General features: G+C 25.3%; 1 protein-coding gene across 1 annotated transcript; it reads right to left on the reverse strand.

Moving 5' to 3' along the window:
• Positions 1-330: 330 nt before the first annotated feature.
• On the reverse strand, positions 331-27,137 carry LOC136091382 (ranBP-type and C3HC4-type zinc finger-containing protein 1-like). The gene is made up of 6 exons (XM_065818868.1): positions 26,953-27,137; positions 26,228-26,408; positions 24,432-24,635; positions 16,277-16,518; positions 10,222-10,441; positions 331-524 (listed from the first exon to the last, which is right to left on the reverse strand). The coding sequence occupies exons 1-5, from the start codon at positions 27,097-27,099 to the stop codon at positions 10,256-10,258; spliced, it is 960 nt and encodes a 319-aa protein (XP_065674940.1). The 5' UTR covers positions 27,100-27,137; the 3' UTR covers positions 331-524; positions 10,222-10,255.
• Between the last annotated feature and the right edge of the window lie 197 nt (positions 27,138-27,334).

Genomic DNA, 27,334 nt, shown 5'->3' on the forward strand with positions numbered 1-27,334 from the left:
ATCTACCAAAATGATTATCACCATAATAATGATGAATATTTTAATAATGATCATGTTTTATGTGAAATAACACATAACTCATAATCATTATTAAAACCATCATCATCATCATCATCATCATCATCATCATCATCATCATCATCATCATCATCATCATCATCATCATCATCATCATCATCATCATCATCATCATCATCATCATCATCATCATCATCATCATCATCATCATCATCATCATCATCATCATCATCATCATCATCATCATCATCATCATCATCATCATCATCATCATCATCATCATCTGTATTCTTTCATTAAAAAGTTATGAAATAAGTATCCACTATTTACTTTTATTAACTTTCCATTTAAAAAAATAATTATTACAATTTATTATAAACTGATTTTAAGTCTTGAAAGAAGAATATATATTCTGATTGTCAACTTTTCGAACATACAATACATCTGATATCAGTAGCATTTAATTTTAAGCGTGTGTAATGAGAACAATCCCAACCAAGAAAGTCCTAAACAAAACATTTAGTTTAATATATCACTTATTTTCTTGAATTTAGGTCAGCACTGTCTAAATATATTTTGCACATTTAGAGTTTTATATTGCTGACTTAAATTCAGACAGACTTTAAAAAAATTATTTTAGTATTACAACTTTATTAATAATTATTTGAGTCATTTAAATAAGAAAATCTTTATTTTGTCAAAGTTTTTATTTGTACTTCTTACGTTTATGCGTATTGCCTTATTTTCATTAGGTTTAACTTTTTAAATGCTGCAAAGTATTTATATTTAAATCTATTAAAATATTTTAATGTAAAAACTGCTATCACAGTTTAGGAGGGATAGGGGTTCAGGTATAAATGATCGTTTGTGACAGGAGGTAAGGGCAGTGACGGATCCAGGTATTTTGGTGGGGGAAGGGGAGGATGTTGAAATACTTTTGTAATTTGAATTGTAATTTGAACCAAATTTGCATCTCTTAAAAAAAAAAAGGTCCTCAATTTCGATGATATTTAGTAATTTCAGATTCTGGTAGTGGAGGAGGGATATGCTTAACCCACATCCCCCTTGGATCTGTCAATGGTAAAAGGGGTTAAGAATTGACAAATATGTGACGTGCTTCATAGATGACCCCCATTTATTGCATTTACAAACTTTTACAAATTTGTTTTACTAAAACAAAAATAAAAAACTTATTTTTTTATATTAGGAGAATAGCAAATAATTTTTTTTTTAATATCTAAATAAAAATATTTATATAATTCTTGTTTTCATTTATTTATCTATATTTATATGTCAACCAAAATAAGAATACATAAACAAATAAAATAATAATAATATAAATAATATTAATTAACATTAAAAAAAAATAAAGATTTTTTTTCTAAATTCTTCTAATATAAAAAGTTGCAGTTAGAACCTTGTCAAACAAACGCAATGAAATAAGAATCACTTCATGACGTAATTCATTTTGTTAACGAAACTTTAGTAAATGCATGTAGTTTTAACTTACGCTACACAAATTTAAAATAAAAATGTGCTTTAACTAAGCACTGTTATTCAAAACTTTAAATGTAAAAATGTAAAATTTAATATTCTTTGACATATATTGTTAAAAAACTCAAGTTTTTAAACTATATTTAAAAAAATCAAAACTTTATTGTGTTTTTGTTAACTTACATAAAAATTGCAAAAGCTCTTTTGTTATTTTCTTGAAATAAATATATTTTATAAAGTATAAAACTTGACCAACAACAATTTAAACATGTTAGTACCATTTTCACGCTAAATTAATTCTGATTATGCAAATAAATTCATGGTTATAATAACATTTTACAATAATACCTTTTTTATCATGTGACAATGAGATAAACTGTAACTTTTGGATGCATAAAAATGACTTAAATTAATTTTAGTACCGAAGATATATTTTAAATAAACTTTCATGTGTCTACATCAATATTCATTTGCTAAAAGTTGACAAAAAAGAGAAAAAAATTTGACTAATTTTTCATTTTCCGTCGTGGAAATGCCCATATATATATATATATATATATATATATATATATATATATATATATATATATATATATATATATACATATATATATATATATATACAAATATATATACTTAAATAATACACTCCTTGTTGTCTCATTACTCTGACTACTGGTGGCACCCAACCCACCCTACTTTAGTCCAAAATTTATACATATATATACAAAAAATTCCACGGTGGAAAATGTGTGACTATGGTTAATAAAATTCCATGTGACTATGGTTAATAAAATTCCACATATGTAAATGTGGAAGTAATCAAACTTAAAGCGTTGTATCATCATTCAATATTATAATATTAGTTGATCTCCAATATTTATAAATTTGAAGGCATTAACAATGCTATTTGGAAATGAATTTTTTCATTTTCCTTAATTACTTTAGGTATCTATATATATCTATATATTCTCAGTGATAAGGAAACAATGTTATATAATGACCATAAAACTAGCAACGAAGAACTAGCAACAAAGAAAACATCATAAATAAAAACTAGTATCAAAAATGCAGCTTTATTTCATTATTAGAATTATGTCATTTGAATCATGAATTGAGACCATGAATTTATGTCATATTCAGATGTCACCTGAATCATGAATTTTCAACTCAGTGATCAAATCATTCTATATTTTGACATGCTAGTACAACTAGTGGGTAAAAATTATTGAAAGCATTTACCAACTTAGAGTTGCAGTAGCCTTTCCAGATGATGGTAATATAGAAGACAAAGTTTTACATGTTTTACAGTATCCCTATTTAAAACAAATGAACCAGGAAGAACAAGTGCAAAATAAAATAATATGAGCAAGATTATTGGATAATTGGATGTTGTGATACAAATGCTTGCAATTTTCCTTTTTTTTGACTTATTAACTATTCCTTTATTATTTACTTAAAACAAAAATATAGAAATCAAGAAATCTAAAATAAATAACATAAAATATCATATTATCATTAGCCAACATTTCTAGCATTGCAACAATATGACTTGAGAGACATTTAAATAAAAATACATGTAGATATACATGTATAGACACAAAATACATAAGATAAATAAAATATATAATAGATATAAAAATTCATATTTTTCATAACAGGGAAATAGTTAAGCACTCCTTCCTGTGTATTAAAGCTAGAATGTTCATATTTCAATCACATTTTTATCAACATGTTTAACAGAATAAAATTTATGAAAGGTAATCCCTAGTTTAACATGAACATGAAAGTGCATAACTATTTTTAATCATGAAATAAATTGGTTTATTTAATGATGAAATTAGAATTTTTTTTACAAAAAAAACAAAAAAACAATCAGTTAAATAAGTATTTATATATATATATATATATTTATATTTTTGTTTCAATTTATTTGCATTAAAATAGAATACAAAAAGGTGATACAGGTAATTTGAGAATTACTCTTATGTAACAGCAAGTTTAAAACAGTAAACAGTGTTGAATATTGTATGTTTTTAAATTCGATTTAAATAGAGACAATGAAGAAGAATGCACTATATAATGAGGTAAAGAATTCCATATCTTAATTACTCTTTCACAGAAAAAAAATCTTCTTATATCATTGATGTATTTGTTACATGATGTTAATTTTTGGGTATCTTGTTGAATAATGAGTAGGAGCAAGAGTAAAAAACTAAGAAAAAAGCAAATCAACCAAATTGTGCATAACTTTAAAAGTCATTAAAAGATCAAATTTTATTCTCCGGCATTCAAGAGAGTCAAGATTAAAGATATCAAGTCTTGAAGCATAGTTTTTGTATGGAATACAACACCGTTTGCAGACAATTCTTGTATAATGTTTCTGGACCTTTTCTATCCAACGTATATCTTTTAAAAGATACAGATTCCACACAGGAGTACATGACTCTAAAATTGGTCGAATATAAACTTTATGGGCTCTTATCAAAAGTTGAGAATTATTACTGATGAAAGACTTTAAGAGTAAGTAAGCACAAGAACTTGCTTTGCTAGCAATATGAGAACTTGCTTTGCTAGCAATATGATTGGAAAATTTCATATCGGAAGAATAAATATCCCAATGTTTTTGATTGAATCAATTGATTCGATAGACGCATAAATATCTAATAAGTATGAATGTACTGGTAATGGATTCTTTCCATATTGTAGATGAAAACATTTTTTGGTAGATATATTGAGTTGACAATTGCTTGACCATTGTGAAATTCTCTTTAAAGTTTTGACAAGGTTTATATTATTTTCGTCTTTTCTCGCTTGGTACAACTTGCTATCTTCTGCAAAATGCTTGATTCCACAACCCCCCTCAATACACAAGGTTATATCGTTTATAAAAATTAAAAATAAAATAGAATGTTGTTTGAGTATGAATCATTGATATAAACACGTTGAGAACGATTTGTCAAGAAGTTTGTAACCCAATATAGCAACTTATTCTTGATACCGTAACAATGCAGTTTAAATAGTAACTTAGGGTGAGATACAGTATCAAAGGCTTTTTCAAAGTCTATATAGATGATATCAACTATCTTTTTATTATCAACAGAAGTGGTCCACTTATTTAATGTTGTCAACATCTGTGTACATGTGGATCTACGCTTTAAGAAACTGCACTGATGCACAGAAATGAAATTATTCAGGTGTAAATAACTTGTAACGCTTTCAGTAATTATTGATTTTATAATTTTACAAACAATACGTATCATGGAAATAGGTCTATATTTTGTAGGTAACAACGGGTTTCCTTTTTTAAATATTGGACATATTATTGCAGTTTTCCAGATCCTATAACATTTTTGGACATTGACATTTCAAACAGAATAGAAAAAGGAATAGCAATAACATTTGCAATTGAATTTAAAAATATGGCAGGATATCCATCAGGGGATTTGGAAGATTTGGATGGAAGCTTTTGTAGATAAAAAACAACAAAATCGTAAGGAAACAATACTATTTAAACAATTTTTGTGTTTTGGTAAATCTAAGACTGGTGCAATACCATTGTCGGTGACAAACGTAGGGTCAAAAAAATTGTTCAAAAGTTGCGATTTTTCACAACCATCTGTAATAAGAGAACCATCAGTTTGATGTAATAGCGCAACAGAGTTACAGAATTTGGATTTTTTTGTTTACGAAAGAAAAAAACATAGTGATATTGGATTTGACAACTAAATTTTTCTCTCTGGAAATGCAATGTTTTTGAACTTCTGCATCATATAAACGAGTGTAGTTCTTGAATTTAACATGAAAAGTTGGATTGTTCTTTTGTAATCTCTATAGAGAATACATTTTTTGGAGGCTAATTTTCGTATGGTTAGAGGTTGGATATTGTTTTTTTTATTAAAAGTTAATTGTACATGCGATGGATAGATGGATTTAAAAAATTACAGATGGTTTGCACAGATGGTTTGCTGGGAAGTTTTGACATCCTGATTTTGTTTGGCTAGTAAATACCAGTTTACATTTTGTAAGTTGGTGGTTATAGAGTTGTAATCAGCTTTGAAAAAATTATACTTGTTTGTTTTTTTATATGGTTTATATTTCTCCAAAATACAATTGAAAATAATCATGTAGTGGTTGCAGGTACTTGTGAATGGGGGAATAGTTTCTATATTAAAAACGTTTTTAGAGTTGTTGGTTAGTATCAGATCTAGAAGATTGTTAAGTCTGGTATTGTCAGATACAAGTTGGGTTAAAGCATTTGCGAAACACGTTTCTACAAAAAGGTCATGAGATGAATCACCGAAACTAGTTAGGATTGACCAGTTTATAAGTGGCAGATTAAAGTCACTGGCTATGATGCATGTAGAATCGAAAGTAGCGGTAATTTTATAAATTGTCTTGCACAAAGCTTTGGTTTTTGAAATACTGATGGCTGCACATGGAGGGTGATAAATGCATGCAATTCGTATTTTTTGCTCAATGGATGAGACAAATACGTCAACACATGTAATTTCAGTATTTAGTAGTTCCATTGATATTATTGCATACTAATATAAGTGAACCCCACCTTTACTGTTTCGATCATATTGAAATACTGTGAAACTATTGCCATTCAACAATAATGAATCAGGTGTACTTTTATTTAACCAAGTTTAGGTAATAAGTAAGATATCAAGATTGCTGTTTTCGAGGAAATTGTGTAGGTAGTTTAGTTTATTGTTAATCAATCTAGCAATCAATCTGAAGTAAGCACAGCTAATGGTTTTGAAAGGATGTTGTTTAACTTTTGTTTTGTTGTTATTGTTAGCATGGTTTATATTAAGTTTAGGATTAATGTGGTAGTTGCATTTACTGGTGTTATTACTTTTTTAAATTCTGTTTGGTAAGCTTTGAAACATCGATTTTAATGATGGCATTGCTTCTAATGCAGTATCGAAAGGGCAAATTGAGCTATCCATTCGCTTGCAATTTGTTGTTTTTAATTTTTCTTTCTTGAAGCAACATTTTCATATTTGATCTCTCTGCAACATTGAGATCTGGATTTATAAACACCTTAGCAAATTCTGTTGAGATTCTTAAGGATTTGGCAGTGCTAAGAATGAAGTTTCAATCACTGGCATTGATTAACTCAACTAAGACTGGGCTATTTGTATTTTGTTACGGTAATGTAGTTGAAGTTGAGGTTGTTGGCACATAGGAAGATTTTTGTTTTGGTTTAAAACGATACACTTTTTTGATTTCCACTGACTTGGATTTAAATAAAAAAATTTTCAACTAATTGGTGATTGCTGTTATTAGGGTTTTCAGTATCTTGTTGTGGAAGACCAAATATCATTAACTTTTTTGCTTATTTTTGTGTATCCTTAACAATATTGGTGATTGCTTTGAAAATGCTAAGTTGTTCCAAAGATTTAGTTTTGGTTTTAAACAGAGCACTCCAGTTCATGTTTGTTTTACTATTGCAGCTACCGTCATTTAATTTATTTCTCAATATTTCATTTTCCAGATTAACAACTCTTATAGTTAATAGTTCAACTTTCTTGAGCATTAAGAATTCATCTTCGTTTGCTTTTTTTGGTGCTCCAGGACTTTTCTGTGACATTTTTATTTAAATGATCTTTAACAGAGCACAACACCACCAAACCACCCAGCAACAAACTTTTTATTATTATTATTTTATTGATTAGTTATATGTATATATGTATCTTATTAACACAAATACTGTAAAAAGTTTAGATGTGTTTTTTCCATCTGAAATACAAATATATAAATATTTATTTATCTGATTAAAAAAACACATTACAAAAGTATTATAGAATTTTTTCTTTTTTTTTTTTAAAAAAATATATAATTTTTAACTGTATTTTTGTGAAAAAAAACTTAATTGGAGTATAATACTAAGAAAAGGGATAGTGCAGCATTAGATGTGATCATTATCAGATGGTATCATAATTTAATGTTAAATTATTATAATTTAATTATAATTTAAATAATTAAAACACAACTTAAAATTTATAAACTCTTATCTATTCTCTAATGTTTTCTCTTTATAAGTTCTTTAATATTTTCTCTCTAAAAGTTCTTTAATATCTCTCAATTCAGTAATGGTAGAACGCTCACTTCATAAACAAGAAGTCCCGAATTTGATATCCACCATGTTCCTGTTACTACAGCGCTCAACTTGGAGTGCAATGAGAGGGTTGTAATCACAATAGAGTTATGAGAGGGTTCTAACAACAATTAAAGTAGCCTCATCAGTCGCAGTTGCTTTCTCTGTAATGGGGAGGCGAATTAACATTAAAAAAACTTTTTTTTTCTCCATAAGATCTCTAGATGTGCAATTAGTTCTTTGAACATATATGAAAAGCATCATTTAAAAAACTTAAGTGTTCAGAGAAAAATTCCTCTCATTGTTTAAAGATTTTTTTTTTAAATAAACTTAAATTAGAAATTAAAGAAAGTTTATACACATTGAACGGCAAACCCATGACTTAATTAAATTGGTGAAACATAACTTTATTGAATTATAATTATTTATTTGTTTACATTTATATTTTTGTTTTATTATGGGTAATCAAAATTATAAGAATTTAAACATTTAAAAATACACCTGTAACATTTAAAAATTTTTTTGTGTAGGTGTCATATTTATATTCCATAAGGACACTTTTAACAATTTATGGATTTTTATATAAAAAGTTTTCAATTTTTAATTTTTTATATTTGTATTTTTTTGAGGCAGTAATTATATATTTTACTATTTCAATTATTTATTTTAATGGTGAACTATGCCTAAAAATATATGCAACGAATACATATTAAAAAGAAGTTTCCATTAAACTATATATATACACATAAATTGACACCGTTAGTTGCAACATTTTCAGAACTACTGTTTGCATGAGGTTATGTTATATATACATATATAGGGTTATGACTAAAAAGGGCATTTCATTTTCTTAGAAATGGCAGCAAAAAGATAGCAGCAAAAGATAAACATTTACTTGTATTAACATAAAATACTAATACTTTTTTCCAAATAAAATAAAAAACTCCACAAGCACATATAAAAGTTTCGTCTCAGCAGTAAAAATGATGATAATGGTTATTTTATTAGAAAAATTTATTTAAAAATGAAATTTTGCATTTTTTGTTTTTTTATACTAGTATTAGGTTAAAATTAATTACACATGTATCCCAAATTGAGATTTAATACATAAGTCAGCGATATAAGTTAATAACGAAATTAAACAACTGGCAGATTTTCTCTGCAAAACACGATTTTTTTAAGGTATTTTGCAAAAATTCTTAAAATATTTAGTGAAAATTCTAAAAAACTGTTTTTCTAAATTAGATAAAATTGGTTTTCGGTATGTTTTTCAATGAAAAACTGAAATTTCAATGAGAAACTGAAATTTCGGTTTTTACCGAATTTATAAAAAGTACCGAAACTAAAATTTTGGTATTGGTTCTAATTAGAATTTCGGCCGAAACAGATACCGAAACAGGTCTTGGTCAATCACTATTCAGTGTATCGAAATAAAAGGTATTCTTATTAAAAAAAAATTACATTGCATCCTTCATCAGGTAAAGAAAATTAACCAGGCTTATCAGGTAAAGAAACTTTATCAGGTAAAGAAAATTAACCAGAAAATTAAACAGGTTAAAAAAATTTACATTGCATCCTTTATCAGGTAAAGAAAATACTGACCTACATATCAGATGTTTACTATATTATAGTAAATATCTGATATGCTTATAAAGTTTTTTTGTTGTTGTTGTTTTTTTGTAATTCACCTTTGACTTGTAATATATATAGTATATATAGTATAATAATATAGTAATATATTTTCATGGTTAAAAATATCAAGATAAAATTGTTTTAAGTTACAATATCTTTAACGAATTCTTTTACTTTTGATTTGCCATTTAGAAACAAGATTTTTGACTTAGATATGGAATAGAAAGAATTTAAACAAACAAAAAAACCATTTTTACAAAAATGCGGTTTTTAAAAGAGAAGGATGTAATCGATCAAAATCAAAAAAACTGTGCAGATATTATCTCAAAAAATGAAACAAAAGTTTTGAAAAGTGGACAAGAAGATTTAAACTTTCTTAATGGTCAGAAAGGATTGCATGTAAAAAAATGTTGTACAAAATAAAATTGTAACACAAAAAAAATATGTTGCACAAAATAAAAAATGATGTAAGAAAAAAACTTAGAGGTCTTAAGAATTCATTAGGAAACAAATAAAGATTGGTTAATGAAAAATTTGAAGATAAATAAATGGTTAGATTACTTACATTAATGGAGATAATAAGATAAATAAATCTCCAGTCTTTTGTAAAATTTAAAAGGTCTGATATTGTTTCTATTTTTGTTCAAAAAAGTATTGAAGAAGATTTAGCTCTAACTGAATCAGATTTAGAATAATTTTAGCTGCACTAAGTGAAAAACTCGCTTCTCTTATAAATAACAGTTTAGCAAACATTGATGATTATTCAATTTCTAAGGGAAGTTTTTTTAAAGCAGAAACAATTAAGAACAAGTTAAGATTAGATTAAGTAAAGATTTCCATTACCAAGTTAATTTTTTGCTGCTATGTCACTTCCAAAAAAATGAAATGTGCTTTTTAGTCATACAATTAATACGCACAAACAATATTCAAATGCACACACAAAGTAAAACAATAAATTAGAAAGTTACCAGGTGGCATATTTTTATTTTTAGTTTCCTAATATCAATATGGATCACAAGTTTGAATAGATTGGTGTATTTTACTTTCAAATTTTGAAATCAAATATAAAAAAATAACTGTTCCAGAATGTTGCACACCAGATTTAGATAACAACTCATGATCTTTAACGACTCTATCATTGATTATCCAACGTTGACAAGAAAATGGAAATTCATATTCTTCAGCAATCTAAGTAAAATATGTAAAATAATGAAAATACCAATTTAAGTAAAATATAAATGATAATAAGATAAGAATAATAAAAACAAAAGCAAAAAAAAAAAAAAAGGTATAATATATATATATATATATATATATAAAAAAATACTATAAAATACAAAAAAATTTAAATCTTATAAAAATTAAAACAAAGATATAGAAGAAATTTAAAATAAAAATTATAGAATCTTATCATTTACTCAATGATTTTAAGGTTTGTAAAAACCTTTTATTATGATCATAATAGTTTGGGTTTAATGTTTTTCCGTTAAAATACAGTGCTGAAGTCTCTTGAAGTTTTCATACATTTACCTAAAATATCCATAAAAACACATTGCTGAAGTCTCTTGAAGTTTTCATACATTTACCTAATACATAAACATAACCTTTTTCACAAATCCTTTAAAACTTTACATTTATAGTCATCAGTATATCTTTCTCTTTTCTTTTCACTTGAATGTGGATCTAGCTCTGGCTTCAAAGTAATTGATAAGGTAACTTTTAGATAACCCTGCAATCCATCTACCCCAATCTTAATATCTACATACTCTGATTCAGTGGCATAACTAGGGGAGCACAACCCCCCAAGGCGGGAGGGTCTAGAAGCTTAGAGGGCCCCTGCGGAGATTTTTCACGTATTCTTAAATGAAAAACAGATTATTTTTCTATAATAGGAACTCTATTTTAGAATTTAATTTCAATAGAAATTCTATTAAAGATTTAGTTTTAACAGAAGTTCTATTGGAGAATTAAATTTCAATAGAGATTCTGTTACAGAATTTAATTTCAATAGTAAATCTATTATAGTATTTCAATTGAATACTAGTGAACATTAGTGAATATTAACGTTGTCTATTATAGAAATACCGCTGATATAATTTAGTTCTTTTGTATTTGTCGATAAAATTAGGTGATTTTGAAGTGGAAAATTAAGTATAAATTATTAAATATTATTATATTTAGAAGGTAAGTGCTTTTCTTTTTATATGCATTCATGCAAAGCAGTAAAAATCATAGAATTATAATTTTCATTACAATAAGTTAAGTTATCAGAATGTTTAGCTAATAGGTAATAAACTAGTTATATTTATAATATTGGTAATATTTTTTAACTGCTTGTTAAAAAAAACTTGAAATTTTGTTCTAGCGATTTAAAATTTGATTTAAAATTACATTTTTTAATTAAAAATTTTTAAATTAAAAACTGTATATAAACGCGATACAGGTAAAACAATGTTTTTGTGTTGAGTACGCACTAGGTTTTGTTATAGTACGAGGATAGTACGAATTAACAAAGAAACACAAATTATGTGTACATATCCGATATAAAATTAAAAGGGCGGAGTCAAAATACGAACTAAAGAATAAATACAAATTAAGTCTATTATTTATTCAAAAATATTTAGCTATATGTATTTATATCTATTGGGTTAAAACATAGATATAATTGTTCTAATAAAATATTTTTCTTACAATAGCATGGACTCAAAAAGAACTTGTATGAGTAGAGCCAGAAAAAGGAAATTAAAAAAGGAGACTGATGATAGATTACGTAAAAACAATACAAAGATATCCTTATTTTTTCATCAGTAGAACAGAAACCTAGTGAAGTAGTTGTAGATAAAAAATATCATGATAAATCGAATACTCAATATCAAATATGTCGTTACTAGTACTTCTCAAGCAACCCAACAAGAAAAAATGTTATCTGTTTCAATTAACTTAGAACACAATGAAATTTCGAAAGATCATAATGAATCTTGTTATAAAAGTAATGCAGATGTTTTTGCAAATCCTAACAATCTTACCACTGCAATGCAAGTTGAAGAAACAGATCCAGAACCGTATATATTTCAGTAATTAAATACATTTACAACAGACATGGGATATTTTAAAGGAAAATTTCTTGATGATAGCACAAAAAGATTTATTATTTCCTCTGAAAGATGTAAACCACAAGGACCATTTAAAAAAGGTCCTTTATAAAATTGTAACATTTTCCCACAAATTATTATTATTGTGCATATAAATTTGGTCGAACACAGCGATTTTGGCTCACTATAAAATATCTTAGTCCAGCTATACAAAATGAAGTGATTCAATATTTAAGTCAAAATTTAGAAAAAACATTATTGGAAATAAATGAATCTGCCTTTTTTCTATTATAGTTGACACAACTTAAGACATATCTAGAAAAGAACAACTAAGTTTAATTTTTCGATACGTCCACATAATTCGCAAACAGGACACTCAACCTTGTCAAATAGAGATTAAAGAAATATTTTTGGATTTTCTGAAATAAAAGATCACTTGGCAGTAATTTTGACCAATCAATTGTTATTATTGCTCAAAAATAAAGGAATAGATTTAAAAAAGTGCCGTGGTCAAGGATATGACAGAGCTAATGTGATGATCAGCATTTACTCAGAAAAAAATAAATAATATTCAGCCATCTGCGCAATATGTTCATTGTGCGAGTCACTATTTAAACCTGGTTATAAATGACGCTGTTTCTGGTTGTAGAGAAGTAAACAATTTTTTTATAATTTTACAAGAAATTTTCTCTTTTTTTAGCAACTGTATTAAAAGATGGGATTTGTTATCAAATTTTAGCGGGGAATCGGAAGAAACATTAAATCCAACAAGATGGTCTTTAAGAATTAATTCTTTATTATCTATAAAGTTACACTTTTTAGATAGATAGTTAAAAGTTTAACTGAAATTTTTTTTAAATATTCGAAAAGAGTAGAACAAACTAAAGCTCTAAAATTAAGGGACAAAATATCAAACTTTAAATTTGTTTTTATTTGCGTCATTATGTATCACATATTAATGAATGTAAACTATACTGCGTTAAGAAAGTATAGCTATTATGAAAATAAAAATTCTGCCATAGAAATAAGTGAGGTAAAGTTAGTTTTTGCTATTAAGTATGCATTTCTTAAACATAATTTCAATGTTCGTTCTATTTTGAGAAAAGATTCTTGATTATTTCTTAAATTTATAAAATAAATATTTTTTATATACTTAATCGTGTTATATTAACTCAATATAACAATCAAATATTGGATATTTATTTTTATTTTTTTTAATTTTTTTTTTAGGTGCCCCAAGAAGTCCTAACAGTCTTGTCACAGAGCACCACGGAAGTGCGTTTAACCAGGAAGTTCATGCCTCCTTCCTTACCGCGACGCAAAAATATGCCCTAAGCTCGTTTCGAACCTGGATCTCCTGCTTATAAAGCAAGCGTTCTAACCACTGCGCCACGGCCGCACAAATATATTTCATTTGTAAATGTATATTGAAATATTTCATTTGTAAATGTATATTGATATTTCATTTGTAAATGTATATTGAAAAAATTTAAAGTGGGAGGGCCCCTTTACACTTTTGGCGGGGGGCCCCAAATTTATAGTTTCGCCACTGCTCTGATTTAAAAGATTTTGTAAAACTGTTGCAACTAACTCATCAATATTATTGTATATAATGCCAGGAATCTGGAATTAGGAACCAGGAATTGTCAAAAATAATTCTTTCAATAATACTATATTATAATATATTACTATTATAAAGCTTTTTAGTTTATCATTATATCTAAAATCTTGTTACATACATGTATGTATGTATGTATGTATGTATGTATGTATGTATGTATGTATGTATGTATGTATGTATGTATGTATGTATGTATGTATGTATGTATGTATGTATGTATGTATGTATGTATGTATGTGTGTGTATGTATGTATGTATGTATGTATGTATGTATGTATGTACCCTTAAACATTTAATGGGTCCCTAATATCAACAATAAAAAAAATTCTTTCAAAAACCTTATCTTGTTGTTATCTTGTTGTTATCTTGTTGTTATCTTGTTGGGTCTTAAATGCAAATTTATAAAAATAAATTTAAAAATAATTTTATAATCAAAATTATAAACTAAAAATTGTGTAAAACTTTTTTCATTTAAAAAGTTTCAATTGCTATGAATAGTATAATCTAAAATAATATTTTTTTTTATAAAATGATATTATAATATTTAAAATGATTTTTATAATATTTAAAATGATATTATAATATTTAAAATGATTTTTATAATATTTAAAATGATGTTATAATATTTAAAATGATTTTTATAATATTTAAAATGATATTATAATATTTAAAATGATTTTTATAATATTTAAAATGATATTATAATATTTAAAATGATTTTTATAATATTTAAAATGATATTATAATATTTAAAATGATTTTTATAATATTTAAAATGATTTTTATAATATTTAAAATGATTTTTATAATATTTAAAATGATTTTTATAATATTTAAAATGATATTATAATATTTAAAATGATTTTTATAATATTTAAAATGATTTTTATAATATTTAAAATGATTTTTATAATATTTAAAATGATTTTTATAATATTTAAAATGATTTTTATAATATTTAAAATGATATTATAATATTTAAAATGATTTTATAAAATTTTTTTTTATAAAATGTTTATTTTAGATTAAGTTTATTATTTTAGAAAATTTCATATAATTTTATTTGAGACTCAATTAGACATACTTTTGAAAAACTTTTTTTTTTATTAAATTAATTTTAATTAATATTAGAGACCCATTAAATGATCAAGAGTCTTGAAGCAACCCTAAAAATAATTTTTATTAAAAAATACTTATATTTAATTGTCATATTTAATTGAAAAAATTATTTTTTTAATATTCAATTGTATCACTTTTTTCTTTTCTTCTGTTTAGATTAAATCAACATTAAAGTTTTCAAAATTGTCTGCTTGCTTAAACAAAATTTTGTTTTGGACTTGACTGTTTTTGGGCTGAACACACTTTAAATCATTGCATTTTTCCAATTAGAGTAAAATAATTTTAAAAACTAGTTGCAACCTTTAACAACAACTTTGCCAAAGTATGGTATTCTATTTTTAATCTAGTTCTAATATTTTTTAACTACTTCTCATAAAGTTATCAACAAATGATTTAAATATTTATTGCGCAAGCTGCTTTCAAGTTCAAAAAATGTTTTTTGGGGATACAATATAAGGTCTTAGATGACCTTATGGGTCATCTAAGACCGTATGTTATGACATAAGACCCATATTTATAAAACATAAGATAAATTTTACCATATTGTGTAAGGTTGAAATAGTTAAAAGTAGATTGGAATAGTTGGAGGTAAATTGGAATAGCTGGAGGTAAATAAGATGTAATAGTATATTTTCATCAATAACAAACTTCCTTTATAAAAAAAACAATTTTTTCTTATTAAAACAATTTTCACTTAATTTGGAAAAAAAGCAACATTTTATTCTAAGTATATAAATAATTTAGAATTAAAAGATTTTTTTTTATAACTGTTTACTGTAGTCCATACTATAGTCCATATGTAGCCATTTACTGTTAGTGTTTTGCAATTTTATTTAGAACACATTAGTTTCAAATTTGAAAATCTGTTTTTTTACATTTCATTACATTATTTTTTTTTACATTTCATGTTTTTTTTATTGGCAAACTTTGATTAAATCTGTTACTCTATTGGTTTGTTTAAACCTTTGATTAAATCTGTTACTCTATTGGTTTACTATTGGTTAAATCTGTTATTCTATTGGTTTACTATTGGTTAAGTCTGTTACTCTATTAGTTTCCTATTCTACTTAAGTTAATCCTTTAAAATTGCCTTTAAAACACCTTAAAGCTCATCAATTTATAAAACTTTAAATTTTCAAGCTTTTAAATTAAAACCTTTTAGCAGTGTTTAAAGATTCATACAAAACTCACCTTAAATTTTAACATACTGACAGTAGTAACAAAAGGGTTGATCTGTATTATGATTTTTCCTTGATCCAAAGAACATTTGTCTACAATTTGCACATGTATTGAAAACTCATTACATAAATATTTTTCATTAAGTACATGGATCGAAAGTTTTAAGCCTCTTTTTGCTGCCATCTCTACAAGCCTTTTTGCTTCCACTACATTTTTCCACTCAACAGCATTTTTTATTTTTTCGCAAATTTCATCTAAAAAATTTATTAAATCAGCTATAACTTTCATATATATATATATATATATATATATATATATATATATATATATATATATATATATATATATATATATATATATATATATATATATATATATATATATATATATAATTGATCTTTCGGTACATAACAAATAGAGTATCGTTTTGCTTTTGTCACACAAACATTGAACAAATTTAAACTAAAGATTCTGGGATTAAAATGCAGACAAACAACTTGTTTCACAATAGCAATACAAGTTCTTCACTTTTTAATATAAACTCTCAATAATTTTTTGAGTCCATGTTAAATGTTTGTGAAATTTTAAGGTCTAATTGAAAGTATTTGTTTTGATCAGTTAGTTTATATTTTTGACATTTTAAAGCCTGATTACTCTGAAATTTTTTTAATCAGTTAAAGTTTCTTTGTTGAAACTTTAACTGATTAAAAAAATTTAATTCAAAATGATTTTAAATTTAATCATTTTAAATTTAAAAAAATTTAATCATTTTAAATTAAATTTTTTGTATTACTTGTATAAGAAATTCACAAAAAAACAATTAAAAAAAAAAACAAGTTAAATAATTGTTATCTAAATCACTTTCTTAAATCACTTTGGTTTATTTCAAAGTTATTTCTTTCTCTTTTAAACTTTTTTATTACTTGCAGTCCAGACAACATACTTGTCAACAATTTTATAGAACTCTCTTCAATACATTCTAAACTATTTAATAAGTGCTTAACTGAATCTTGTTTCCCTGCCTGCTGAAAAATGGTATCTATGTTTACAACTTTTTAAAACTCAGAGAACACTAAGAGAATCCTTTTAGCTATTGTCCAATCAGTTTTCTTTTTACCTATTTTCCAATCAGTTTTTTCTTTATTATTAGCAATCATTTTTCTTGTTATTATTAACAATCAGTTTTCTCTTTATTATTAGCAAAGTCTTTAAGTCTTTATTTAACAAACTTTTAATATCTCATCTTAAGTTTAACAATTTACTTTCTGACAATCAATATGAATTTTGATCCACTTGTTTAACAGCTGACTTATTAACTGTTATAATGGAAAGGTTCTATCGTGCATTAAATGGAGGCAGCATGGCAAAAGCTATTACCTTTGACATATCCATAGCTTTCAGGTCAGCTAAGCTGATCTTCTCTATAAGCTAGCTTTGTATGTTGTATATAGAAAAGTTTGAAATTATTAAATCATTTCTTTCTAACTGCAGAATTAAAATTGTCCTCAAAGGTCAACACTCTTCTTCACTTTCAGTAACTCCTGAGATACCACAAAGTTTTATTTTTAGTCCTGTATTGTTTCTCAATTATATTAATGATCTTCCAGACAATCTTACATCTATAGTGGCTCTAATTATCGATGACACAACTATATACTTTTGACTTGACAAAATGGTATTACTTTTTAATAACATAAAACATGCAACCAATCTTAAATCTAATCACTCTTCTGTAACAGCTTAAGGATTGAAAAAACTCATTTTTGCTTGACTCGTCATTCAGCTAAGTTTCATCTCTTTACCATATCAGCCCATTCATGTTCTAAAGATTTATTCATCTAGCTTCTTTTCTTGTACATCAATGCTTTGGAACTCACACCCATCTTTTGGAACTCTCACTTATCTTTTGGAACTCTCCTCCATCTTTTGGGACTCTTCTCCATCTTTAGGAACTCTCCTCCATCTTTTGGGACTCACCTCCATCTTTTGGGACTCACCTCCATCTTTTGGAACTCACCAATATTTCAGTTAAAAATTACAAAAAAGAAAAAGGTAATTAATTTATTATGAACTTTTTAGTTAAAAATTGTAAAAAAGAAAAAAGGTAAGCAATGTATTACCAATTTTTCAATTATATTATATTTTTATATTTTGTTATTGTAATTATTGTCAAACAGCAAAATGTATAAAAAATATATATAAAAATATATATATAAAAAAAGTAACTTATTATTTTACCAAAATTATAAAAGAAAAAAGATAAGTAATTACCAATATTTTAAAATTATTCAAAGTTTAAATGATTTTAAAAAACTTTAAATTTTTTTTGTCAATTTTTATTTAATTTACAAAAGCAGTCTTTGGAATTTCCAAAAATTGATTTTTTTTTTTAAATAAGAATTATTTTTTCAGTAACAAAAATAAATAAATTAAATATAAAATTGAATTAAATTTTCAACTCAAATTATTCAAATATTTTTTATTTATCTAGCATTGTTTGTAGCAAATATCCATTTGACTTGAAAAATATCAAGAAATTGCAATTGATAACTTTTTTAAATAACCTTTGTTTAAAGAAAAAAAAAATTTGTAGTACCATTTTTAACAATTGATATTTGTGTGATTTTAGAGTGAAAAATTAATATTAATGACTAATGATTATTGAATATTTGTGAAGTGAATAAGGATAATATTTAATCTATCAATAGTTTGAGTTATTTTTCAGACATTTTTTTTCTATAATGGAAAACAATGTATAAAAAAACTTGGTTTGGAAGCATTTTGTAATCTTCATTAAGTATTAATGTAATATTCATTAAGTATTTCAATTGTAATTTTTACAATGGAAGAGCATCAATTAGATATGATAATTCTAAGGATCAGGCCATCAGTGGCCTTTCCTTTTATTTTAAAAATCACCATATTCGAATTGCAAAAACCTTGCATTGCTAAAATTTTCAAATGACCTAGAAATAGAAACTTCCATTACAAAATAAACAAAAAAAGTATTTCCAACATCAAGTCTAACAAGAAAAGAACAAAAATGTTTCAATATACAACTCCTGAAAAAAAAGTCAAAATTGTGTCCTTGATGCTTTTTTTTTGAATTGTAGTTAAGATAATAAAAAAAATAACATGTTTATGTCATTATTAACCAAGAATCATTGTCAATATCTTACTATGTTGTCTGCTATGAGTTGTTAGCCAGTATTAACAGTATTAAAGTAATTTAAATTTTTTTGTGGCCTTTCTTAACTGAGGTGGAACAAAACTTAAATTCTGGTAATACTTTATATATATATATATATATATATATATATATATATATATATATATATATATATATATATATATATATATATATATATATATATATATTAGGGTGGCTCTTAAAACAACATTTTTGAAAAAAACCTGTTCCTACCCCTTTACTTTGTTCTATATAATACTAAAACACTAGGTTTAAAACATTTTTTTAACAAAAAATTATTTTAGGGGTAGCTCAAGACCCTTAAAAATTTGACTGGTCCCTAAAATTTTGAAAATAAAAGTTCTTCTAAAGTATGTCAACCTGGTACTCAAATGAAGCGAAATTATATAAAAACTTCAAAAACAGTAATCACTTTACAAAAAAAGCATGTCTAAAAAACTATTTTTTTTAAACTTGAAAATAATGACTTTTTTTATTTTCAGCTTAAAAACAATAGTTTTTATGCATTTATTCAAGAAAAAAGTTTTTTATAAATGTATTAAAAATTATACATTGGCAATTATTGCATCCTTACTTTTGTACAATGAGCAAAAATTTTCATAAACTTGTTGTAGAGCACCCTGTGTGTGCTAAACAAACAGCAGTTGATTTGATCTTTAAAATATATGCCTCTGCAGGAGGTACTGTCAAACTTTGTCAAGCAAGTGGAGGTAAATCTTTCTAAGTTCTACCAGGACATTGAGCCAAGTACAATCAACAGTTATTTACTGCTGAAATGTTGGTTCAAATGAAATGTTGGTCCAAATTAAGAAAAGTAGAAATCTTTCCAATGTTTATGTGAAAAGACTTACATTAACTTTAAACACCTCAATGGAAAAAAGCAATAGGCAAGCATGAGGCAAAAACTTGATAACTTCTTGAAAAAACTAGCAGATATTTTCATGACATTGAATGTCATGATATTTTCATGAAATGTCATTTTTATGAAATGTCATGATTCATGATATTTTCATGATATCAAATTTAGGACAAAGAAATGAAAAAATCCAAGTTCTGAAAGTGGTTCACTACAAGAATATGAATTAATTTTTGAAAATTTATTTGATTAATCTCAATTAATTTTTAAAAATTAGTTCTTATATTTAAAAAAAAGTAAATTTAAGTTCTTATGATTTTATTTTTCAATTTTCATATATGATCTTCAAAACATGTAACTTGTTTACACTAGAGGAAGATGGGGGGGGGGGGGGGTTGGAATGATGCAAGCAATCTGTCTCTTGACAATAAAACTTTTTAACATTCTGTTGTAATACTTACATCTTATGAATACAAGGTTATAACATGTTTTTAGGGGTTCCATTAATTTACTTTTAAGTGTCAAATATTCTGAATTCGTAGCTGCATCGCTCATATTATAACTATTTTCAAATAAAAAAGATAAAAAACTTTAAACATACAGAGATTTAGATGTTTATAAAGGAGATCTGTTTATCTACGGCCCCATGCATGGGTACCTTGTATATGGGATGCTCGCTGCTTAAATATTATAAATACAATAATATAAATCAAATAGTGTTTAAAATATGTCTGTATAAGTTAAGTTACTCAACGGATTTGTAGCAATTCCTATTTTTTTAAATGTAATTTCTCATAATTTCACGTAAGTTTTTTGTGGTAATTTATTATTTAAAAATGCTTATTATAGTATGAAGTAATAAATGCCCTTAAATTATTATATTTTTAAACTAGTATGTGATGCAGAAAGTTAAGGTTTTGAAATGCACAAATAACATTTAAATAGCTTCAAATAATGCGAATGCAAATATTTTTAGAAAAAGCTAGTCATCGCTGTCTTATGCAAACTGATATATAAATTATCTAAATAATATTCAATTTTAAAAATTAAATTCTAGAAAGATTTTTTCAAGCTTAAAAGCAACTCAAAACAAAACAAAGAAACAAAAACAGGAAATACAAATAAATTTAAAAAAAAAATTGTCTTTCATAAAATGATTTCAATACAATTTTTATGACTTTTATACAGCAAGTTCTATTTATTTATAGAAGCATTAGCATAGAGTCAGTTAACAATTTAAACAATACAGTTTAAATTTTGTAAATACTTTTACTTTTATCATAAGTTTATTTTTCTAAAAAACAAAGTTTAATTTTGGCTTTTTTTTGAGGCTTTCAAGTACTGCCATTTCTTGTTTAATATGAATCGAAATTTCTTGAGGGGATGACTTACTAGCTAGAACTTTAGTTCATCCTGTTGCTGGAGTTATATTTGATATCATTTCTGCTAATTCTTCAGCTTTAGTTTATTTTATTAGTTACACATTGCAAACAGACTCAATATCTCAGGTGCTGCTTCTACTTCATCATGTAGAAGTAAACATACGTACAAACATGGTAAACTCAAACATATGTAAACTCAAGCATTTTTATTTTTATTTAGATATTTTAAAAGAATATCTAGAAATTCTTAATCAATTAAAGTCATCTGGATTATGTAAACCATATAGTAAACCAGCAATAATTTCTTCTTTCAGTAATTTTTTTAGAGATACCTTTCTATAATTTCGTAGTAAAAATAAAAATTTAATCAGATCTCCCTTTCCTGTACCATAACACTTAACTCTAAAATATGAAGAGCCTGAACAATATCAAAGATTTGTTTTATTTCTTTTTCTGATAAAATTAAATCTGTTCTGGATATATCCACAAGAGCTTTTCCAATAACATTTTTTTATTCCAAGAACTATTTTAACATACTGATTAGAGAATTCCATCTTGTCTTAGTATTCTGAATAGGCCTATGCTCTTTTCCTAAATCTGATCTATAAATGTTTTTAAGGGTATTATTTTTAAGTGGTGATTTTCTAAACACCTTGACAATTTTACAAACCTTTGATATAATAATACCACAGTCTCCATTAAACTGCATTTGTACATCAACAGAGCTGATAATTTTCTTATTCCAGAATTCTTCATTGTCATTATCAACAGGATCAGAATTAGATTCTTCATTTTCATTTGCCTTTTCATTAAATAGCTCTTCTCCACTAGTTTCTATTGCTAAATCAATTTTCTTATAAAGAACATATGGCAAGATGAATTCCATGGTAATAGCAAAGTTGGTGTCTTATATTTCTCATCCCATTTTTTTCATATGTAATGCACCATCAGTAACACACCCAAAGATGTCATAGATCAAATTTAAGCTAAAACCATTTGTCAATAACAATATTAATTCTGAAGGCATTGAACCACTTTTTCTAATCATGAGATCATCATGAAATTTGTCTGAACAATGTACATTAAGAAACAAATACCTTCTAGTTCCACCTGTAGTCTTATTCCAGTTGAAATTGTGAATGACAGTCAGACCACTCTACTGCTGTACTGTAAATCTATTAATTGTTTACATTTCTCACTGGTACCATAAAAGTAAAAAAAATTTGTGTTGTTTCTTAAAAAACACTAAACTATTATTATATCAAAAAAATATAAATAAAAAGAATTATATCAATGTTATATTTTTAAAACAAAAAAGTAATTAATAGTTAAAAAAAGTGTTAATAGTTTGTTAATTAATCAACTAGTTCTTATTAAATGAATCCTTCACCACGCTTAATTAAATCCTTCTGGATTCAACACTCTCATGGGAAGTCTCAAATTTAGCTTGGTTTAAGCAACTTTGTTAATTAATGTAAACATTTAAATTTGAATTGGTTCAAGTAACTTTGATATTTAGTGTATATATTTGCAAACATATGACCATCTTTTTGATGGTCATATGATTATCAAATCTCCTCAAATTTTTTAGTATATTGAATTATTTATAAAAATTCTTCATGAAAACCAAATTAGACCAAAAGTATCTTGGTTACCAAAAGTATCGTGATATTTGATTTCCGGCTTAAAAATTGTTTTGTTACTTTGAAACATATCTGCTAAATCTTTAAATGCAATCATCTCCAGCAGATATAATTCAATGTGATTTTTTGGGTTTCTGAAGAGATCAGAACCCCTTTTTTGGACAACTATGCATAGTTAAGTAAATATTTTTTTAAACTATTACAAACAAAAGATTAAGCATTATTAGTGAAAAAGTATTATTAATAACTTATGTACATCCATGTTCACATTTACTTGATTAAAATGAGACTATAACATTTTAAAAAAATGATACATTAGCATTTTGAAGTGATAAGAAAACACAATTAAAAATGCGACATTTAAAAAAATATTTTAGTTGCACTTTAAAAAAATCACATGCATGTCTAATTTAATTACAATTCCTTTTTATTACGTTCAGTAAAAGTATATTTTTGCGTATTAAGTGTATTATATTAGTTTAGTTTATTTTATTCAGACATCGATTAAAAAATTACAACAAAAATTAAAGCCATTAAATTGTTCTGACAGTCTTTTACTGCTACAAAGCAGCTATAGTTAAATAAAAACTTTTTAAAGCAGTTGACAACTTGGCGCATCAATGGTCTTTTGCAGGAGAGCGTTCCATTGACATACAATTAAATTTGTAAAAAATTGTTCTCTTTCAATACAATGATTTACTCTTTGTTTATCAAGGCATTGACTGTGACCTCGAAGATTGTAAATCCTTTTAGCCAATTGTTGTGTCTGTGGCACAAGAAAATGGATTTTACCAATGTTTTGAGTGATCTTGAATTGTTAAATTAGGTAGCCTTGCTCTCTGCAGTCTCCAAGAGTTGTTTTATTGCAAGTGACTACTTTACTTTTTAAATTCTTGTATATATTAACATGTAATAACAACCTCTTGTTTCATTTATTTTTTAAATTCTTGTATATATCAACATGTAATAACAACCTCTTGTTTCATTTATTTTTTATAACATTTAGTGCAATCAAAATGTAACAAACAAAATTATTCAAATTTTTGACAATTTATTATTTCTAAAAAAAACTTACTATTGTCATTTCTTTCTAAATTTTGGTTAACAATTTTTTTTGTATCTTGGTTTATCTGTTGCATTTCTAATAAACTCTGATTGTTGGTCAAAACCTGCTTCTCTGTTTTACTTTCATTTTCAAATTCCAGTGAATTATAAATATGATTGTCAAACTGCATAGTTGTATATGAACCATTTGGCTTCAAAAATATCTCCTGAGTAACTAAATAAATTACATATGCAGATCAGATATTCAATTCAAAAATTTAAAATCCAAAAAATTACTATTTTTATTTCAAAATCAATTTTTATTTTAAAAATGAATGAATTAATCAAGCTTGTTGTTATTTATTCGATTATTATTTGCCGCTTGGATAGTTATTGTTTGCAATTATTTTTAAAGCATTTTGCAATTATTTTGTGACAAAGTTTGAATAAAAACACTGTGACAAAGTTTGAATAAAAACACTGTGACATAGTTTGATTTTAGCTGAAAAATCAAAATTCATCAGTGTTTTTATTGAAACTTCATCACAGTTTGCTTGATAAAGTTTGAATAAAAACACTGTGATAAAGTTTGATTTGCTGAGTAATTTATCCACAAAATTTAAGTGTTATGCTTTAATATCAATTTTTTAAACAATTTTTTAATATCGAGAATTTTTTTTATACCTATGGAATATTTCTAAAATCAAGAACACTAATGTTCGTAATAATGTTTGTAATAATATTCGTAATAATGTTCGTAATAATGTTTGTAAAAATGTTCGTAATAATGTTCGTAATAATGTTCGTAATAATGTTCGTAATAATGTTCGTAATAATGTTCGTAAGTTAATATGAGCCTATAAACTATGAGAAATTTTTGTTTTTTCCCTCAGCAAAACACATTCATAAAGAACATTTATCAAATGGTTGTCATCTATCTGTAACTTCCATTTAAATCTATCCTATGCAACATATAGCACTGGTAACAAAGTGCCTGCCAAGTTTTATGCTGTGTTGCTCAAATGAAACGTTTTCAAATCAAGAGAAAACTCTTTTTTATTGTCTTGTAACAATAGAAAAGAGTTTTTATAAATTCCGAACAAATTAATGAGCCATAAATAGGGCAATTTTTATGTACCATACATAAACCATTAACCATTAAACATTTTAAAATATTGTAAATATTTTTAAATGTTTTTGTTGTTTTAAACTTAGTTTAAATTATTTAAAAATTAGTATATAAATATATTTTTTGTAATGGGTATCTAAAATAATAAATTTTATTCTTTGCCCCATTTGTGACCCTAATCATTTTAACCCCAATCTTATGAATGCTCTTTTAAATTTTTATTAAAAAAAATTGAATGAAAAAAAACTTTTGTTATGTGCTTCTAAAATGCTCAAATGGGTTAGGCCCCCCCTCCCCACAACAACAACAGGTTTCATTTGAGTGACAACATAAAACCTGGTAGTTTCTTTGGTTACCAACACTTGCACTCAGATTTACTATTTATTTAGTTGTGAGAATTTAAAATCATGTAACACTTATACTTATAGCATTAGATATTTTCCTGGCAACAACAAACCATAAATATCTTACAAGAACTAAATGTTCTTATATGTATTTGGATGCAAATCAAAACAAAATTTGCATTTTATTTGCAAATTTAAATATTAAAAGGACTAAATGTTTTTAACTATATGTATTTAGTTACCATCAAAACAAACTTTGCAGTTTGCATACTTAAGCATAATCATATAATTTGTTTGTAATTAAAAGCAATTTTTTTTAATTTCATAATTAAATAGGAAATAAAAATTTTTTACCGCTATTTTCAAGTTGATTTGAAAGATTTGTAAAAAAAGTTTTGACAAACAAAACATCTTTTGGACTTAATACTTGCAACTTATACAATCCAGAAGCTGTTTTAAGCTGAAAATGGTCATGCGATTGTTGTTGACAATCAAGGAAACCAGAAAAGGTGATTGTGCCGTATATACTTTGATCCTAAACATTACATATTTTATTAATTCTCTTTGCAATTAACAAAAAATTGTTATTTTTTTTATAAGATTCTTAGAAATAAACAAACAAAAAAACTTTTCACCTAACTCTAAGAAATTTTTTTAAAATAATTATATAATACATAAAATATTTTCTGTTTTTTTTCCCCTATATATCTTATATGCCTAAACATAAATCTTCAGTCTATAAAACTAAAACCCCTACAGATATGGTTTAACTAACAACAGTAACTCCTACAGTAGCTGAACATAATATTTTAACGAGTCAAACTTAAACAGCTGTGTATATAACCTTGTAAACAGCTTAAGGTTTTTACTAAATTTAAAGTAAAATTAAAAATTTAATTAACAATATTTTTTAATTAATATTAAAAATTATATACTAAAATTTTTTACAAGACTCTTAACAACAAAAAAAAGATTGAAATCCTATATTATTCTGAACTAAAGAAATTTTTAGTTAAGAAAATGATATGGGATTATCATTTTCAGAATAAAAATTAAAAGCATTTTTACTTGTAACATACCTTTTCACTCATAACAGAAATTGTATAAACATTATTAAGTATAATACTTGTCAGCTCATCATTATCACAAAACAATTGCCATGATCGAGTAGCTTGATTATAATAGCTTAGCTTGCCAATGCAAAGTTTCCTCTCATATTTTTGCATTATAAAAATGTTACTTTTAAATGTTAAAAATACTAAATTAAAAGTATTAATATAAAATAGTATATATTTTTTTAAATACTAATATATTATATAAAATATGAAAACAATTTTTCTCTTTTATGAGACCGTTAAAGAAGTAATATTTTATTATGTTATACAATATCTTAAACAAAATGAATATTTTAGAAATCAATGTTTAAAAACCACGTTTTTCTAAATTTTTTTTTTTTTTTAC

Source organism: Hydra vulgaris, chromosome 15 (genome assembly GCF_038396675.1).
Source record: "Hydra vulgaris chromosome 15, alternate assembly HydraT2T_AEP".
In the NCBI taxonomy this organism is placed as follows: domain Eukaryota; kingdom Metazoa; phylum Cnidaria; class Hydrozoa; order Anthoathecata; family Hydridae; genus Hydra; species Hydra vulgaris.